The sequence below is a fragment of the Chenopodium album genome, chromosome 18 (genome assembly GCF_948465745.1).
Source record: "Chenopodium album chromosome 18, dcCheAlbu1.1, whole genome shotgun sequence".
NCBI lineage: Eukaryota > Viridiplantae > Streptophyta > Magnoliopsida > Caryophyllales > Amaranthaceae > Chenopodium > Chenopodium album.
In genome coordinates, this window is record NC_137851.1 from 39078647 (window position 1) to 39099921 (window position 21275).

At 36.9% G+C, this 21275-nt stretch overlaps 1 protein-coding gene across 1 annotated transcript; it reads left to right on the forward strand.

Annotated features, from left to right (window-relative positions):
- The first annotated feature begins 18450 nt into the window (after positions 1-18450).
- On the forward strand, positions 18451-20984 carry LOC145592126 (uncharacterized). The gene is made up of 4 exons (XM_081648589.1): positions 18451-18458; positions 18546-18678; positions 20346-20477; positions 20598-20984. The coding sequence occupies exons 1-4, from the start codon at positions 18451-18453 to the stop codon at positions 20982-20984; spliced, it is 660 nt and encodes a 219-aa protein (XP_081504715.1).
- The last annotated feature ends 291 nt before the right edge of the window (positions 20985-21275 follow it).

Here is a 21275-nt window from a genome sequence, read left to right on the forward strand (position 1 = left end):
TCTAATGATAGACCTTTCTTTTTTCAACCTACATCTATCTAACCTTGGGATGGGATGGTGTGCAACTTATGCAATTTACAAATACAAGAGCTTGAGTGATTTTTACAAAATTTAAAAAAACCAAAAATAGCAAAACGCAATAAAAGTGTACAAAAGGGCAAGTGTTCCAATGTCATTGATATGAACATAACTTTGATAAGAACACGTGTCAGATTGCGTCTCTTATCGAGTGCTCGGCAGCGTGCCTGGAGAAACATGAATGCCAAGTGAGTGATAGACCGCATGATCGGGATTGCCCACACTTATCAAAAAAAAAATGCAAAAGCAAAATAAGAGAGAGTAAAATATAAACAAAAAAGAGTTTAAAAGAGAGAAATCTCAAACATACAAATACAAAGATTCAAAAGCAAGGTTGCACACCTTGGGGGCTTATCTAGGGTCTTATCTAGGGTCTTGAGCCTTTATCCCCTTCTTCTTCAACCTTTAGCCTAACCACGTTACAACCCATCAAAAGACCTCTTTGAGGTATACACATAGTTGTGCGAGGTTCGGCTAGAGCTACGATCGGCCTGATTCCTAACGGATACGTAGGCAACCTCACATTGAAGTGCGGCCGTAATAACAATGCATTTATACATTCACATTCATACATATCAAGGGATATCCATTGTTCATCCCTATCCATTTAGAGCTAGAATTGGGGCTTGATCCCTACATCATTAGCTTACCTAGCCTAAGAGTCACCACTATTTGACTCTTCTCAAAATATCTTTTCCATACACTTAGCCTTTTACTACTTAAACTTAGTGTCACTTTCACACACATCACAAATACATGACCAAATAATCCTTCTCCTAGGATTCCTTTGCCATGAAATCTTAACACAACTTTGAAGCATGTCTTGTCATATCAAAATCACTTACTATTATAATCATCATTGCATCACAAAGTATGAAGTACTTAGCCTCCGTGCCTAAGTTATCCAAATACTTTCATCATCGAGTCATAAATCAAGATAGTCTAGAATGCTACAATCCTTGCACCATGAGATACAACGTCAACGCATACATTTGGCTAAGCTCATTCAACATGCACCCTCAAACACCTCACTTCGATTCTTTTTCGCGTCTTTCTTTTTCAGAAGAAAGTCGGTACCCTCCACAAAAATGACAGAATTTTTTTTTTACTTTTTCTAAATTTTCGAGTTGCACGAGCACAATCACAATACAATTCACACACGAGTCATGTACATTGAGTCATGTCGTGTCACAACACATTGAGTCGAGTTAATTTAAACACATCGAGTCACAAGTACACTAAATCTTGAGTCAACCTCAAGTCAACTAAATCATAATAAGTCAAATACATTAAAACCTTGAGTCAACCTCAAGTCAAAGCAATCACAAAGAGTCAAGCACACTAAGCCTTAGGTTAACCCTAAGAAAAACACCAGCAAAATCTTTTGGCAATGTTTGATTTTACAGGATACAACCAATCATTGAAGCTCCTATTCGTTGCCAACCAAACGATCTCAACAAACATTCAAAGCTCTTGTGTTCAGAGACGCGTGGACATTCCTATCAAAGCTCTTTTGTTCAGAGACGGGTGGACATATCATCAAAAGCTCTTGTTCGGAGATGAGTGAACATTTTATCCATAAAAGCTCTTTTGTTCAGAGACGTGTAGACATGTCATCCAAAGCTCTATTATTCAGAGACGAGTGAACATTCCTCAAGAAAGCTCTTTTGTTTAGAGACGAGTGAACATTAACAGCGGCGAAGCACGGTCACAACATCAACAACGGCGAGGTACCACAACAATCGAAGATGGCTACAAGAAATCACTTTCGGTGATATTCCTTAGCTTGTGGAGGGTCATCACAAAAAAACGCAACAAACAAATCAGTTACTCCAGAGACGTGTCCTTGATGGTGTAAGATACGCGTTTCTTAACTCTTTTATCTGTTTAAACTAACGCTAGTTTCTAGGTATCGGTGTTACAAGAATGATTTAGGATCGTAGAACGTTTTGAATCATTCTCCGTCCCTATCGCTACTTTGACTTTTGTTTTCGAAACTTACGTTTCTCCAAACTCAGTCAAAGTGGGGGCTTCTATAGACACCTGATTGTGTCTCCCTAAAAACCAAACCCAGTGATTAATATCTTTCACGTCATGAATATTGAACAAAGCGAAAAGTGAAATAGTCTCGTGAATTCCTCTGTTTTTAATAAAAATACTTCTTTCTGTTTTCGAAAATCTTTCTTTTCGTACCCTGTAAAATATCCAATCCAGTTTAGTTTGGTCCATAATATGGGTCCAATAATGGTGTAGATGGATAGGACTTGAAAAGATATTTTAAACGATATATTATAAGCCCAATTCCGATAAATAATGAGGAAGTTATGGCTAAAATACTAAACTCGCTCAAACCGGATTTTACCTACGGCCCAATGATCATGTGGAGGGTCCACAGGTTTAATCCCATTCCTAAAAAAAATTAGGATTAATTAGAAGCTTCTATAAGTTTTTAAAAGTTCTTAATTATCCTTTTTGAAAGATAAAGATCAAAGAGTTTGAAATTGAATAAAAGTTCTCTTTTTGAGAGTCCTTGTTCTGTGTGAAATGAAATATGTTACGATATTAATTTTGTGCCTCATAATTTATATTCAAATCTTATATGGATGGATAGATGTTTAAATTATCTTTCCAATGTATATTATGATATTGATTTTGAGCTATAACAGAAAAGATATGAAAGAAATACAAAACTCTATCCAAAACTAACACCCTTCCACTATTTCGGCCGTATATTTTGTTATACACAAGATTTTAATCTGATTCCTATTGGGTTGGAAAGAAGATTTCACGAGCTTTCTAACTACATATTATATTCCTTATTTGGACTTCTAGATCAAAAGTTATGATAAAAACAATATCCGAAAAAACTGTTTTTAACGCGACGCGATAATCCTATCGCGCCGCGACACTTTTTATCTTGCCGCGTCAAATGTAATTTTTATCCGATTCAAATTCTAACTCTTTTTTAATTGTTTAAGGTCATTTTTCTCTATAAATAGGGTCGATGTCCTCCGTTTTAATCACCAACAATCATCAACAACCTTGATCATCAACAATCATCAACAAGATTGATCACCAACAATCATCAACAATCATCTTTCTATTCTATTCTCTCTCCAAGCTAGAAGCTTATTCTTTCTCCCTCTTTCTAAGCCTTCCCTTTTCAAAACAAAATTTGTCCATCACGAGACTTAGGCACACATAACCAAGCTCGAAGTTGCCTTCGCCCTAGACGTGAAAATTGATAATTTCTGAGGGTTTTGTCCCAAATCCCTATTTAAATTAATTGTTTGAATTAATATTTTTTTTATTGAAGTTACTAACGCGTGTATTGTTTTGATAGAAAGAGATACGAGGCAACAAAGTAAGTTATTTTATTGCTCTATATCTTTAGGAATCATGCTTAGATTATTTTAATTCCTAGTATCATGTTAGGATGTTATTTATTGCATTTAAGTATCATGTTTAAATTGCTTCCTATTTTCTTCTATTATGTTAATATCATGTTAGGGTTAAATCTTTAATCTTTATTGTTTAGTGACATGCTAGGATTTGTTATTAATCTTGTTAGAATCATGCCTAGGATCTTGCTAATATTATTATGCTATGATGATGATGATTGTTGTAACGATATTATTACGTTGCTTGATATTGTTGTTATTGCTTGATCACGCTCTCTCTTGCAGGTTTAAAGGGAATTTGTACTTGAAATCATGCTTAATAAGATAATTAATAATTTTATTTAGGCTAATGTGATTTTAATTCAAGTGATCGCCAATAATAGATTTTTTTGTGCATTAATATTAAACCAACATAGATTAAATAGGTTTAGGATTAATATATTAATTGTATGTTAGTCGGAAAGCGCACATGAATATGAGAAGAACAAAGTAGAGGGATATATTTAAGGCAGGTCCAATCTCTTTTAGGTTGGATTTGTACCTTCATCCCCGAATATTCAGTCATGGTTCAGGACCACTATAGAGTTAGTGATCTCATGGATCGTGAAGGGGTATAACATTCACCCTGTGAATGGTTTACAAGTTCCTAAAACTTGTTGGCGACTCTTTTGCTCTAGTTCCTTCCCTTTGGACACCACCATACTTAAGTGTATGATCACAGCGGGGCTCAAGTATGGGATGCTTGAAATAATTTCCTACAATTAGGGATAATTTTCAATTATAATATTAAACTTTCACTTAATAGGTGTTTCTTTATCCAAGACATTATCTTGATACCCTATTTTGAATATTCTTAAATCGAATGGACTCATTATTTAATTCTAAACCACAATTAAATAAAAATGGAGTGGCAAAAATTGCATAAAATTTGAATTACTTCAAAAACCGAATGGTGTAACATAATGTTTTACATTAAAATATCCGAAATTAATTAAAACACAAAACTAAGGAAATCAAAGCCAATCTCCAACGTGCCTGATTGCCACTGCCTCAACGTGCTTGTTGTGTTTCACTTGAGGAAAAGGTTTAGTGAGAGGATCGGGTACATTGTCGTCCGTTCCAATCTTACAAATTCCGATTTCACCTTCGGACTTCTATTCCCTTATCATGTGAAATCGCCTCTTGACATGTTTGACCTTCTGATGTTCTCTTGCCTCTCTAGCCTGAGCAATATCTCCATTGTTGTCAGAATGGAGGTCTATTAGACCCTTGATGGAGGGTACAACATCAAGTTCACCAACGAACTTGTGAATCCAAACTGCCTCTTTAGCTACTTCAGAAGCTGCCAAGTATTCGACTTCAGTTGTAGAATATGCAGTCGTGCTTTCCTTAGCACTCTTCTAACTAAATGTTCCTCCATTTAGACAGAATATGTATCCTGATTGCGACTTGAAGTTATCTCTGTTGTTAGAAGCTTGTGTCGGTGTAACCTTCAACAACCAATTCATTACTTCCACCATAGACCAGGAATTTATCCTTATTCCTTTTCAGGTACTTTAGGATATTCTTGGTCGCAGTCCAATGCGCCTCTCCTAGGTCTGATTGGTATCGACTCGTAGCACTTAAAGTATACGATACATCCGGCCTAGTACATATCATGGCATACATGATCGATCCAATAAGCGAAGCATATGGAATCTGATTCATCCTTTCCTGATCATCAAGTGTCTTTGGACACTGCTTCTTGCTTAGGGTTATGCCATGTTACATGGGTAGGTGACCTCTCTTGGCCTCGTACATATTGAATCGTGCCAATACCTTATCGATGTAAGTACTTTGGCTCTATCCACTCATCTTGTTTGATCTATCCCTATAGATCTTGATGCCCAATATGTACTGTGCCTCTCCCAAGTCTTTCATTGAAAAACATTTTCTAAGCCAAGCCTTTACAAACTCTAATAATGGAATGCTGTTTTCAATGAGCAATATGTCATCGACATATAAGACGAGGAAGGCGATGCCACTCCCACTAACCTTCTTGTAAACACAAGACTCATCTGGATTCTTGATAAAACCAAACTTGCTTATGGCTTTATCGAATCGTAGATTCCAACTTCTACTTGCTTGCTTCAACCCATAAATGGATTTCATAAGCTTGCATACCTTCCCAGCATTGCTTGGATCAACAAAACCTTCAGGTTGTGTCATATACACAGTTTTTACCAAAATACCATTTAGGAAGGCGATTTTGACATCCATCTGCTATATTTCGTAATCGTAATAGGCAACAATTGCTAGGATAATCTGGACAGACTTAAGCATTGCAATTAGAGAAAAGGTTTCATCATAATCAACGCTGTGAATTTGCCTATAGCCTTTTGTTACCAGTCTAGCTTTGTATATAAATACATTTCCATCTTTGCCGGTTTTCATCTTGAAAATCCATTTGCAACCGATAGGTGTGTAACCTTCGGGCAAATCAACAAGTCCCATACTTGATTTTCAAACATGGAGTCTATCTCTGATTTCATGGCTTCTTGCCATTTAGCAGATTCGGGGCTTGTCATAGCTTGCTTGTAGGTTGTAGGCTCATCTCCATCCATAACTAGGATGTCTTGATCCTCGGTCAACACAACGCCGAGATATCTATCTGGTTGAGACTTGGCCTTTGTGACCTACGTAGGGTAATGGACTGAGCATTTGCATTGTCGGTTTGACTTTGCACAGTTTGACCAATGTCAACAGATGCACTTTGAGCACTTTGACTGTCAGTTTAACTTTGTTGCTCGTCCTCTCGAACTTCATCGAGTTCGATTTTCCTCTCACTTGTAATTTTGGAAAGGTGTTCCTTCTCCAAAAAGACACCATCACGAGCAACAAACACTTTGTTCTCGGATTTGTTGTAGAATTAGTACCCCTTGGTTTCTTTTGGATATCCCACAAAGAAACACTTGTCAGGTTTAGGGTGAAGTTTGTCAAAATTTAATCATTGACAAATTCGCATCCCCAAATCTTGAGTAAAGACAAACGTGGAAGTTTCTTCGTCCATAATTCATATGGAGTCTTTTCTACAGCTTTTGACGGAGCACGATTCAGTGTTAATGTCGCGGTTAGAAGTGCATGTCCCAAGAAAGAGATAGGAAGATCACTAAGACCCATTATTGAGCGTACCATGTCTAGCAAGGTTCGATTTCTCCTTTCAGATACTCTGTTCCATTGTGGAGTTCCTGGAGGTGTCAATTATGTAAGAATACCATGTTTTTTCAGGTGATCATCGAATTCATGACTTAAATATTCACCACCTCGATCCGATCGAAGGGCTTTGATTTTCTGGCCAAGCTGGTTTTCAACTTCACTCTAAAATTCTTTGAATTTCTCAAATGATTCAGATTTGTTCGACATAAGGTAGACATATCCATATCTACTATAGTCGTCCGCGAAGGTGATGAAATATCGATAACCATTCCTTGCGGGTGTGCTCATTGGCATGCATACATCGGTTTGTATTAGGCCTAATAAGTCACATGCCCTTTCTCCCAACTTGGAGAATGGCTGCTTTATCATCTTGCCTAGTAAACATCCTTTGCAATTCTCAAATGATTTTAAATAAAATGAGTCAAGAATACCTTTAGGTAGAAGTTTCTTGATGCGCTTGATGTTAATGTGGCCAAGACGACAATGCCACCAGTATGTCTGATTTGACTCAATGGTCTTAGGTCTTTTGGCGGTATCATTAACATTATAAAATGTTTGTCTAAAGAAAGCACATTTGGATAAATGTGTCATGCCATAAAACATATAAGCAAGACTTTCAAATGCAATCACTTGTTATAGTCTTGTGATCAAACAACTCGACGTCCAACGCCAAAAGATCAAAATATGTTCAGCAATAAAACTAGTATAAGTTCTATTTTAAGACAAATTATGTGATTACAAGCCTGATGGAGAGATTGTTTTCTTCTTCTGCTTGTAAATGCACATCCACTTGTGAAGCTCTTCTCACTTAGTTCCTAAAATAGGAGTATATAATGAGTCATTTATGGTATCTAATACCTTATGAATTGCTTATATTCAAGTGATGGTTTATAAAGAAGATACCTGAGGTGTAAGCTACTTTTCCCATCGCTTCATCTTCTAGGTACTCGCTGCATTCCCTTTTGTAGTGGCCTTGCCTACTACAATAGAAGCACCGCATCTTTGCCTTGTCTTTGAACTCCCTCTTCTTAGGCCTTAAAGAGAACCTAGTACCCTTGCAAGAATCGTCTCTACGAAGCTCTTAAACAACCTCCATCAATGAGAGTTTATCTCGATTGGCCGTCAAATGCATTTTCAATGCAACATAGCCAGAGTGGAGTGAGCTTAGTAGCATATGAGCCGCTTGTTCATCCTCCAATGGCTTTCTAATGAGCTTCAAGTGCTTAAAAAACCTTGTCATTCGAAGCACATGAGGTTGAAGAGGCATTTCGGGTCTAAGTGTAACACCCCCAAATCTCCCTCTACGGAAATACCAGTATAATACGTACAATTATACCGTAGAGATAGACTTAGGCGTATTACCACCGCGTGATTACTCAAGGCTACTCAAAATACTTAACTCAATAACAATACTTGCAGCGGAAACTCAACTTTCTTTTATTAATACTTATAAAACTAGTAACATTGTTATGAGTACGTAATATAAAGACGAGACCAACATTCCTAAAATAGGTGAAGCAAATCCCGGGAATCCCATATGCTCATTCATGACTCCACCTAAAAATAGTCAACACTGATTACCATTACGGTAAACTGGGCGAACCAAAACAAATAAGAAATACGGATTAACAAATTATGCTAAGTACAATAAGTGCAAGATAATGTAAACCCAATTATTTGCAAACACGCTTTAAAAATCAATTCCAATAATTAATCCAATAAATTCCAAACTCATTATTCCAAAACCGATTTCAATGATTTAATATTCAAAATAATAGTTAATAAATACAATTCCTTTATTAAGAACCAATTTCTTTTAATCTAATTCCTCACCCAAGTGTGCACACCCTCCAAGCTAGTCTCCTTATATTACAAGGCTATTTCTTGAGAAAAGACCAGGTCATACAAAGTCCAAGGCCTTATCAATAAACCAAATCCGCATAGTGGGATTACCAACATGCTTATAAAGCATTAATAATAATAATTCAATGGTTCAATAAATTCTTTTAATATCCAATAAATTCCGATATAATTCAAACTCCTTTTTAATATTTCCACATACTTTCAAAATCAAACCTTTTAAATAGATACTTGAGAATAAAATCTCATATTAATAACTTTTCAAAATCAATAACTCTTCCTTGAAAACCTTTTATTTAATTCAACAAACCTTTTAAAATCAATTCCTTTATTTAAACACGATAGGTAATTCAAACCATTCAAAACATGATTTAAAAACCAATCATTCAAAATACTTTTATTAAAACAAATTAAATATTAAAATCAATACCTCCAAACATAATTCAAATCCATTTAATTCAATAACCAATAAAATCATATAAAACATGTTATTCAAATCAATCACTTTCAAAGGTATCCAGCCACCTAAACGTACCTTGATCCTTGCTATAAAAACCACACAAAAAGAACCTCAAGAACCTTGATTCCGAATATCAATCAACACTTCGCACTTTCAAAGTTCAATCACGAATACACCTTGCAAATAACATAAGCATAAGGTTATCACAACATAAACTCAATGCATGGACTATAAAACTCTTTTAAAATAATACTTTAATATAAAATTATAGTTTTGAAATAGGTATTTGTATTTTAGAAAACTAACCATGAAGAAGATAAAGGAATAGGATTAAAGAGAATTGAATTTTCGTTGGAAAGAATAGGCAGAACTTGCAAAGGCCATAACTCCTTCAATATAATTCTGAATTGGGTGATTCTTGAGCCTAACCTCAAGGATTTTTTGAGAGGAACAATCTTTTGTGAAACGTCAATACCCCAAAAACTGACCAGAAGTGTTCGAAAACTGGCTTCAAAGATAAATGGGATGATTTGTGTAAAAAGAGGAGAAGAAAAGTATGAAAAGGTTTAGGGAAAAGAAGAAGAAGAGAATTGGGTTTTTGGTGTGAAGAATATGAGAGGTATGAAGGGGTATTTATAGGCTCATGAATGAGGGAATTATGGTAAGAGAATGTAGGAATAATTATGGTAAAAAGAATTAAGGAATTACTTGGAGAAGTGAATAAAGAAATATGGAAACTTTTGATATTAAGGTGATTAAGAATAATAGAATTTAGGAAAGTGTGTTTGTCATGAAAATAATATGGCAGAAGAGATTACTTGGGGAATAATCAAAGATGAAATAAGGTAGGAAAATAAGATGATTAAATCTTTGTGAGATGGAAAATAGGAATTAAGGAAATAAGGAATTTGAGGAAGATAATTAAAATACAAAACTAACAAAATAATTAACCCAAAATTAGCATATAGTGGCCGAAAATATTGAGCATATATATGCTCATATTTTCGGACCTCCACTTATAGTTTTAGGGAAATATTTGCAAGATTTTAAGGATTAAAAATGATTGTGTAAATAATATATTTTGTATAAAATAATTAATTAGGAAAATACCAATTATTCACTATTTAATTTCACTAAGAAAATCAGATTTTCTTTACCAAGAAAATCCGAAAATTCCTAGTTAATTATTTAGGAAATTCGGCTCTTTTAATTAAATAACAAAATATAATTTTATTTAATTAAAATATACGAAATATATATATAAATAATCCGGCTTTTAAATAAAATAAATGGATAATAAATCTTATCTAAAATCCAAAATAATTATTGAGTTTTAAAATACTTTTGGCACCAAAATTCAAATATCATTTTGGCTCCAAAATTCAAATAGTAAAATAAATTACTAACATACCCTTTTCAAGAGAATACTAATTAATTAATTAATTTAAAATACGTTTCAAAAATATGGGGTATCATAGTCTACCTCCCTTAAAAGAAGTTTCGTCCCGAAACTTAGCCAAAATAAAAACAAATCGATTTTAAATTCTTAGACTCATGCACATCCTAACTAGACTCAAGATCATAACTAACTCAAGAAAGACTCAAATTTACTCATAAATGACTTGAAAAGCAAACGCGGGTAATGTTGCCTACGAGATGTGCTCGCGACTACTAGGCTCGTGGAGGCCCCTATGGGCTTGCTGCTGTGCGCCCCTTTGCTGCCTCGCAGCAGCATGCCGCACACAACCGCCCCATTTGCCGCACCAAGCTGCATCACCATAGCCCACGCACACTCGCACCAAGAAGTGCCCAACCGAGGCACCAGGCCACACCCCTTGGTAGCCACATGTGGGCTGTAACACCCCCAAATCTCCCTCTACGGAAATACTAGTATAATACGTATAATTATACCGTAGAGATAGACAGGTGTATTACCGCCGCGTGATTACGCAAGGCTACTCAACTTACTAACAAAACAATACTTTGCAGCGGAAACTTCAAAACTCTCCTTTATTAATAATAACTATGAGTAGAAACCAATGTTATGAGTACTCAAAAATAGATACAAAGACCACGATTCCTAACTTAGTGAAACCAAATCCCAAGACTCCAATGCATCAATTTATTCACTCCACCTGAAATAACACTGCTTACCATTACGGTAAACAGGGCGAACCAAAACAAATAAGAAGTACGGGTTAGAAAATATGCTAAGTACGGTAAGTGCAAGATAATTAAATTCAATTTATTTGCAAACATGCTTTTGAAATCAATTCCAATAATTATTCCAATAATTCCAAACTCATGATTCAAAACCAATTCTCAATATTCAAATCCCAATAATCAATAAAACCAATTCCAATTATTTTAAAACCAATTAAACCAATTCCTCATCCAAGTGCGCACACCCCCCAAGCTAGTCTCCTTATGTTACAAGGCTATTCTTGAGGAAAGACCCGGTCATACAAAGTCCAAGGCCTTATCAAAATACCAAATCCGCATAGTGGGATTACTAACATGCTTATAAAGCATAAATAATAAATTTAATTCAATGATTAAATAAATCCTCTTTAAATCCAATAATTCCAACCTTTAATAATAATAATAATAATAATAATAATTCAAACTCCCTTTTTTTTATAAATCCAACAAGCTTTCAAAACCAATCCTTTTTAAACATGAATAATAAATTAATTAATCAAAACATGATGTAAAAATCAATACTCCAATTTAATTATTAAAACCAATCTTTTAAACATACTTTTATTTCATAAACCATAATTCAAGTCAATTTAATTCAATCACCATAAAATCATTCAAACATACTCATTCAAATCGATCACTTTCAAGGTATCTAGCCACCAAACGTACCTTGATCCTTGCTTAGCCAAAAACACTTCAAAAGAACTCTCAAGTAGCTTGATCAAAAACACCCTACAAATAAATATAACCTTAATTAATATAAGGTTAACAAATAATCACAACAATGAAATTAAAAACCCCCAACTATATGTACATGAACCTTTTAAATTAATTTTCATAAACATCATTAAAAATCTAATTTATATAATTAAAACTACTCATAATAATTTTTATAAATCCCCCATAATAATAATAATAATAATAATAATTAAATAAGAGAAGAGAAAGAGAAAAGATAAGAAACCAAGGAAAAGAGAAGAATTGGATTTTCGTTGGAAAGAATAGGCAGAACTTGCAGAGGCTATAACTCCTTTGATATAACTCCTAATTGGGTGATTCTTGAGCCTAACCTCAAGGATTTTTTGAGAGGAACAATCTTCTCTGAAACAGCAATACCCCAAAAACTGACCAGAAGTGCCCGAAAATTGGCTTCAAAGATAAACGGGATGATTTGTGTAAAAAGAGGAGAAGAAAAGAAGAGAATTGGTGTGAAGAATGTGAGAGATATGGAGGGGTATTTATAGGCTAGATCATGCAAGAATTATGGTAAGAGAATTTGGGAAGAATTATGGTAAGTAGGGTTTAAGGGATTACTTGGAGAAATGAGTAAAGATTTAAGGAAAATTTTGATATTGAAGAGATTGTGTATAATTGAATATGGAAGGTATGATTGTCATGAAAAATATTAAGGAAATTGGAATTACTTGGGGAATAATTAAGAAAAATAGATGGCAAGAAAATAAAATGATTGGATACTAAAAAGATGGAGAATTAGATTTAAGGAAAATAGGAGATTTTAAGGAGATAATTAAAAATACAATTTACCAAAATATTTTTCCCAAAATCTACATGGGATGGCCGAAATTTTTGAGCTTTCCTAAGCTCATATTTTCGGCCCTCCTATTTAGTACTTTAGGAAATTATTTTGCTAATTTTAAGGAATTAAAATAATTGTGTAAATAATATTTATTGTAATAAATAATTAAATAATAAAATACCAAATATTCACCAAATAATTTAACTAATAAAATCAGATTTTCTCTTAGGAAAATCCGAAATTTATTAGCCAAATAAATGGGATTTTCGGACTTATTAAAATAATAATAAAATATAGATTTTGCCTTAATTAAAATATCCAAAATATATAAATAATCCGGTTTTTAAAATAGGATAAATCGATAATAAATCTTATCCAAAATAATAATTTGTTTTTAAAATACTTTTGGCGCCAAAATTCAAATATCGTTTTGGCTCCAAGATTTAAATAGTAAGTTAAATTACTAAAATACCCTTTTTAGAAAATAATAATTAATTAATTAATTAGGAAAATACGTATAAAAATACGGGATATTACATGGGCTGCGCAGGAAACCCAGCTGGCCGAGGGATTTGCATAGGTGAGTGCTTCGGTTTGTGCGCTCTTGCCTCGGGATTTTTATCCTATTTTGTGTAACGTATATAATTAATTCTAAATTAATTTTAGAACTAATTTTGGGCAAAAATGAAATATAAAATAAGTCTAACTCAAATAAATTCAATTTCAAGAGCATAAACAAAATTAATTTCAAGAAATTTCAACGAGTTTTGAAACAAAATTAACTTGATGCCACAAAATTGATGCCACTAAATTGGTAAGGGCCAACCTCATAATTAATTTAACCTTGCATAAATTAACAATGAGTTTTGATAAAATTAAAAGAAGTTGGAAATATGAACTCAATCATTCAACAAAAAATTCTAACATCAACTTGTGCATACTTGAAAAAATTACATCTTCCAATATGAAGACTAATTACATTTCATTCACAAATTTGAAACTTTATGACTTTAATCAACTTGGATAAATGATTAAATCAAGAAAGCAATCATGGAATTTAGTAATATTTAAAGTTCCCATCATTTAAAATAATTAAAGATTAGAACTTTAATACTTGAAAGCTTCAAACACAAACTTTTCACACACAAAGCAATTAATTTGCAATTTGTGAAAAAATAGCCAACTATTCAAGCACTAATTATAACTTAATAATAATACTCAAAATAGGCTTATATATGTAGTAGGTTAGTAATAATAACCATACATATAACAATTAATATGCCATTAAACAAACAAGGTTCAAAGATTTAAATTTTTTGATAAAATGAAAAAGCCTCGAAAATAGTGTTTCCGAGCAGAATTTGGCTTCTGGACAATCCTGAAAGGGTCAAAAGTGTTCTAGAATATCGATTCCACCCAAAATTCACTAGTTTTGTGTCGAAATCTGGGTTTTGGAGCCAAACTTCGATTTAAAATCGAGCTTAAAATAAACAAATCGAGCTTCTAATCTAATTAGCGAGCATAACCAGAAATTTAAAGCCATTTAAATCACCTAGAAAAATAGTTACAAAATTTGAATGAGCGAGGCTCTGATACCGTTGTTGGGTTTCGTGATGTCCAGCACCACGCGGAAACAAAACCTGACCCCAAGACCCGCACATAAATAATGCAACTAAACATAAGCATATTAATTAACATAATTAACTAGAGAAAGGAAAGATGATTTTACCCTTTTAGCGTGCTTCGCTCCTTAAACAGCTCGTACTTGAAAAGATACTTGAGTTTCGCAAATGCGAGAACCTCCTACGAAGTCCACCCACAAGCATGACTCGTACAGCCCTTACCCCGGAGCTTAGCCGGGGCTAGTCCAAAAGAACTTAGAGTATTACGAGCGAAAGTGTTCACGCTTTTGGTGATCCTTTCGAGCTCACAACTCAAAGTGGATTTTCTCAAACCCCAAAACTTGGTATTTATAGAGAAAATCCCATGAACATTCCTCTCTCCTATCAATGTGAGAGAGTTGGTAAAATCCCTTTTTCTATTCTAATTTAAATCAAAAATCAAAAGAAAAAGGCAATGCAATCAAGAATCAACAAGTGGCATAGTAAGAGAGAAAGAGTAGGTGAGGACCACCAAGGGGAAGGGACCATTTACTTCCTCCCCAAGCTCCCTCACAAACCGCCCCTTACAAAAAGCTCGGGCCTATCCCCGCGCCCCAGCTGGCCGCAGCCAGCCTTGGGCGCCAAGGCAACCGCGCTGGCGCCTGGCCCCCATGGATGGGCCTGCTGGCCAGCAACAAGCATGCGAGGCCCAACAAGCATGCCGCGCTTGCTAGCAGGCTGCTGTTGGGCACAACCATGCATCAGTGAGGCCTAGTGCGCCTTTGTGGTCGCTGGCCTGCTGGTGCGGCACGCAATTGCTGCGTCCATGCGCAAGGCCCAGCTAGCAATTGCGTGCTGCTGGCCTTGTGATTGCGCGGTGTGCGGTGCTAGCTCACCTAGCCTTTGCTGGCAATTGCTAGCGAGGCACAGTGTGCTTTGCTTGCGGCTTGCCTTACTAGTATTTCTAGCTTGCAAGCTCGGCCAGCAAGTACCAACCATCACTACGAGGGCTACTGTGCTTGCGGGTTGCTTACGGCCTTGCTTGCGGCTGAGGCTTGCTAGCACACATAGCCTAACTCTTGGTTGGCTAGGCCAAATCGAGGCTAGGACTATATTTTCGACTTATAGATTGCTTGATTTTACCGTCTTGTCGTTACATTAATCCTACTCGACTTGTGATGCTCGGTTTCGAAGCTCCTAGCTCGACTTCCGAAGTCTATGCTCATAATAGTTTAATGACTTATTAATTCCTTTCGGATTAATTCTTCGTCACAGATCGGTTACTTGATTGGGTGTGACCCGTAGGGTTTAGTCAAGATTAAGTTGTAATATTAGTTATACATTAATAATACTGATCGGAAGCGGCCTCCAGCTATGCATTCTGATCACTTGACCTCACTGAATAATTAGCTTTCTAATAATTCTGAACCCTCTATCGGAATAATACACTTTTTTGAAGAACACCATTGCTATCAGACACAACGTCAGATCCCATAGCTGAGTTTACTCCAGAGGACCTGGAGATAACAGCCAAAGTAATGAGAGCGATGAATAAAAAAATAAAAGAAGCTGGAGCTGGTACCACCCAGGCCGGAGAAGGGGTTCCGATTATAAACCTTGATAGTCAATTTCATCAGGCGGCTAGTTCGCTAAGGTTTCCATCCCAGGAAATGTCACCGACAATAACACATCCAACCGGCCGGGAGACAGAGGTACAATCCTCTAGCCACGCCGTTAGTACTAGGGACTGGAGGCAGAGAACCTTGCACGGCACAGAGTAAGGAGATGTGCGAACGGTTTTAAGGCCAAGGGAATCAACGTTTACGCATGACATCTTGGATCATCTAATGGAGAAAATCAAGATGCCGCCCGTGTAGGTTTGATGGAAGGAGTGATCCAAGAAGGTATGTAACATCCTATGAGGGGCACATAATCTTATATACCAATTTAGATTCCATTTGGTGCAAGTTCTTCCTAACTACCTTGATCGGGGTGGCTGTAGACTGGTTTAACAATTTGGGAAATGGGACGGTTGACAGCTTTGAGAAGCTGACAGAGATGTCTGTGGCAACAGTGTCTGGCAGAGAACTTCGGGAGAATTGATGGCAGTGGAACAAAAGCCGGATGAGTCTTTGAGAGACTATATCAGAAGGTTTAATAATAAGGCGAATACCATACCAAAGTTATAGCAAGAGATCACTGTTATGGCACTGATGAATGGCCTTAACAATTGCGAATTCAAACGGTATCTGACGCGGAAAAGTCTACTGACTTTGGCGGCGGCCTTTAATAAAGCTCATGATTATATAAAGAGTGAAGAGTTAATGAAAACAAGTAGCAGGGCTGCTCCGACAGACAAAATCTAGCATTCGTTCGATGGAGCAACTTCTGGAAGTGAAAGGTCAAAAGCTTCAGTTCTTGTGAGGGGAGGTGGAAGTCGGCAGGAAGTGAGGAACTCTAGAGTGCTAATGAAGTATATAGTACCTTTACCCCATTGAATACGCCAAGAGATGCTATCTACTATGTGAATAAGAACAAGGAAGATTGGGTAAGACCGGTGCCGATGAAAGCTAAAGGTAGAGATGTGAAAAAATATTGTATGTTTCATCGCGATGTCAGCCATTATACTGAAGAATGTACACAGTTGAAGGATAATATAGAGGAGTTAATAAGAAAATGGAACTTAACCCAGTACCGTCTGCACACACAGGGGGAAATCAGCCACCACCACCCTATCGGAAGATATAACATCAGCAGCAGAGGTGAAGGTTGAGAGGCAACAGGTCGGAATAAACCAACAGGGAGATGGAGAGCAGCCGCCATCATCAACAGGCAAAAGAGTTGACGTAATAACCGGTGGGCTAATACATGGAGGAACAATAAGTGGAGCTAAAAAGCACTTATCAGAGCACCGGCATATAGTGAACGCGTTGGAATGTTGACAGTCGTCCTCGGCCCACTGGCATACCTGATGTTACAATCACAAAAGAAGATGCGCGGTGAATCATTTTCCCACAATCCCCTGGTGCTAATCACAATGACCAATGGGGCCGAATAAAACGAGTCGTTGTTGATGAAGGAAGTTCGACAAATATTATGTTTGCGTAGGCTTTTAATGCAATGATGATAGGGAGGCAGCATCTAAAGCAAGTTTCTTACCTTGTGATTGGGTTTAATGGCTCGACTGTAATGCCAGAAGGCACCATCGTATTGCCGGTTTGGTTTGGTGAGGGACCAGCCGCTAGGGATGTAATGGCGGAGTTGAAAGTAGTAGATGTGGCATCGGCGTACAATGCCATTCCCGGAAGGCCAATAATTCATGATATATAGGATATGGTGTCAACTTCCCATCTCACAATAGCTTATCTGTCTAACCTGGGATGTGTAGAAAAGGTGCATGTAGGACAGGTGATGACAAAATCTTGTTATGCGAAGGCCTTGAAAAATCCCCTCCGAGAAAATCCAACAGTGAACAGTTCGAAAAGGGAAAGGGAGCCATCACTGCATGTTTTTCAATGGAGAACTTTAACACCAGGTCGGTGTTAGTTCCAAGGCCGACACTTGGAGGCAAAATAGTGCAGGTTAAAATTTAACCAGGTGTTCTGGGCCAAACAGTAAAAGTTGGTTCCGATATGGATGTAGAGATGAGATGTATCTTGATCAGTTTACTGCGGGAAAATGCAGATGTGTTTGCCTTCTCAGCAGATAAGATGCCTTGAATACTTCCTGATGTAATGGTGCACAAGTTGAATGTTGATAGAAAGTTTAGGCCGGTAAGGCAAAAGAAGCGAAGCTTCTCAACAGAGAAAATTAAAGTAATACAAGCTAAGCTGAGGTCAACAAGCTCTTTGCGGCAAGGTTCACTAAGCCTTGCACATACCCAGAATGGTTAGCCAATGTAGTTATGGTGAGAAAGCCGACAGAAAAGTGGCGAATGTGCATTGATTTTACAGACTTGAATAGAGCTTGCCCTAAGGACTGTTATTCGTTGCCTCGGATAGACAGGCTGGTAGACTCCACATTCGGCCACACGCTATGCTTATTTAGATGCCTTCTCTGGACATTATCAAGTAAGCCTTCATGAATCAGACAGAGCTAAAATGACATTCATAATAGATGCAGAGGTTTATTGCTATCAAGCCATGCCGTTTGGATTCAAAAATGCCGGGGCAACTTACCAGATTTTAGTTGACAAAATCTTTGAAAAGCAGTATAGATGAAAATGTGGAAGTATACTTGGATGATACAATTAAGAAGAGCGGAGCTCAAGAAGATCTCATTGCTGACCTGAAAGAAACTTTTGATACATTTGCTACAATATCAGATGAAATTGAACCCGGAGAAGTGTGTGTTTGGGGTTCGGTCGGGAAAGTTCCTAGGCTTTATGGTAAGCGAACAGGGTATTGATCAAATCCTGACAAAGTGAATGCAATACTTAACATGAAGCAGCCACAGAATATCCATGTTATACAAAGGTTTATGGGCAGGATGGCAGCCTTAACTCGGTTTATCAGTAAGTCCGTCGATAAAGCTCTCCCGGTCTTTGTGGTATTGCAACAGAACAAGAGTTTTAAATAGGGAAAATATTAGATTAAAGCTTTGGAAGTGGTAAGGAATCATTTAAGGTCTTTTCCAACATTAGTAAGACTTGAGCGAGGAGAACAGTTGTAGTTATACATATCAGCCTCTCCAAAAACGGTAGCAACAGTGTTATTAGTGGAAAGAAATAAGTAGCAGATGTCGATATATTTTGTTAGCCACGTTCTGAATGCAGTAGAGCGTAGCGCTATCCGATGATAAAAAAGATGGCCTTTGTCGTAGTGATTGCGGCAAGAAAGCCGCGACCTTATTTTGAGGCTCACGTAATACAAGTACTGACTAATGATCCGTTGGAAAACTCGTTGCAGAAGATGGATACGTCAGGACGGTTGTTAAATCGAGTTGTCAGAATATGAGTTGGTTTACAAGCCAAGAGTGTCAATTAAAGCGCAAGTACTGTCAGACTTCATTGTAGAAACCTCTTAAATGATGAGGAAGAACAGCTAGGAACATGGAAGGTATCAGTGGATGGGTCTGCTACTACAGTTGGTTCAGGGGCCGGTATTGTGATTATTTCGCCACAAGGGGATGTATTTGAATATGCTTTGAAATTCAAGTTTAAGGCTACGAATAATGATCAGAGTACAAAGCAGCAATAGCAGGATCCAGTTATCCATAGCGATAGAGGCAAAGCGTCTAGTTCTTGTAACAGACTCGCAACTAGTGTCAAGCCAGTTCAATGGAGAGTATAAGGCCAGAAATCTAATAATGGTGAAATAACTTAAAAATCTCAACTAGTCAATAGCGCAATTTGAGTATTTTGAGGTCACCTTAGTTCCAAGAGCACAAAATACACAAGCTGATGCCCTAACAAGGCTGGCAAGCTTTACTTTTAATGATTTGGAGAAGACAGTAATGATTGAAATCTTGAAGTAGAGAAGTATTGATGAAACTTCATAGCAGGTCCTTTATGTTGATAACGGCAGTTAATGGTGTGACAAAATTCTGGGGTACATTTTGTGTGGAGTGTTGCCAGTTGATAAGGCTGAATCACGGAAGCTGAAGAAAGACAATGTTTGGTTCGTTATGCATAAGGGACAACTATATAAACGGGGATTTTCGTTGACTTTACAGAGGTGTATAATGAATATTGAGTCAGCAAGGCTTATTGAGGAGATACACGAAGGTACTTGTAGTAATCACATGGGAGGCCGAGCCTTATCATTAGAAGCGATGAAGCATGGGTACAAATGGCCGACAATATATGAATGAAGATGCCCTAAAATATGTGAAAAGGTGTGAGAAATGCCAAAAATATGCACCAGTCATCAATCTTCCATCGAATGATTTAACGCCGATATTGAATCCAATCCCATTTGCGCAATGGGGAATGGATATAGTGGGTCCATTCCCATCAGCCACAGGGGGGAGAAAATTCTTAATAGTTGGGGGCTGATTACTTCTCAAAATAGATAGAGGCTGAACCGGTATCGAAGATATCAGCGTCTAAGGTAAAAAAGTTCATCTGGAAGAGCATTTTCACCAAATTTGGATTGCCAATGGCCATGGTGCTCGATCATGGTTCACAGTTTGATTACAAGGTGGTAAAGGATCTTTTGGCTTTGTATAAAGTCAAGTTCGTATACGCGGCTGTATGCCATCCCTAGTCAAACGGTCAAGCGGAAGCTGCCAACAAGTAGATCTTAAAGGCGTTGAAAAAGAAGATAGAGGATGCAAAAGGGTTATGGGTAGACCTCATACCGGAAATACTATGGGCAAATCGAACAACAACCAGAGAAGCAACTGGTGAATCACCATTTAACTTAGTGTTTGGCACAGAAGCGGTGATACCAGCTGAAGTCGGCCTTCCGACATTTAGAATTCAACATTACTGTGAGGAGCAGAATGACCTCTTGTTACGGCATCAGTTGGATTTCTTACCAGAAGTGCGAGAAAACGCTGCAGTTAGATTGGCAGCATACAATGATCGAATGTCCAGGGCTTACAACAAAAGAGTCAACCATCGACTATTGAATACAAGGGATTTGGTGCTACGGAGAACTGCGGCAACAAGAAAAAGCAATGTTGATGGTAAGTTGTCGGCAAACTAGGAAGGGCCATATAAGATCCGAGAACTATCCTTATCATATTACCTGGAAAAAATGGAAGGGAAGCCATTGAAGAATGTCTGGAATGCAGTAGTGCTCAAAAAATTTTATACTTAAATAAATGTAACATGTATTTCTTTTGAACTATCCTTAATAGATAATGCCGATAATAATAAAAAGGTACAAGTTCTGATACATATGTTGTTAGGCATCCTCCATTTGACATATCATCATCAAATGGGATGGACAGCTAAAAACCACTTCCACGAAATTGGTGTACTTAAAGTCTGATCA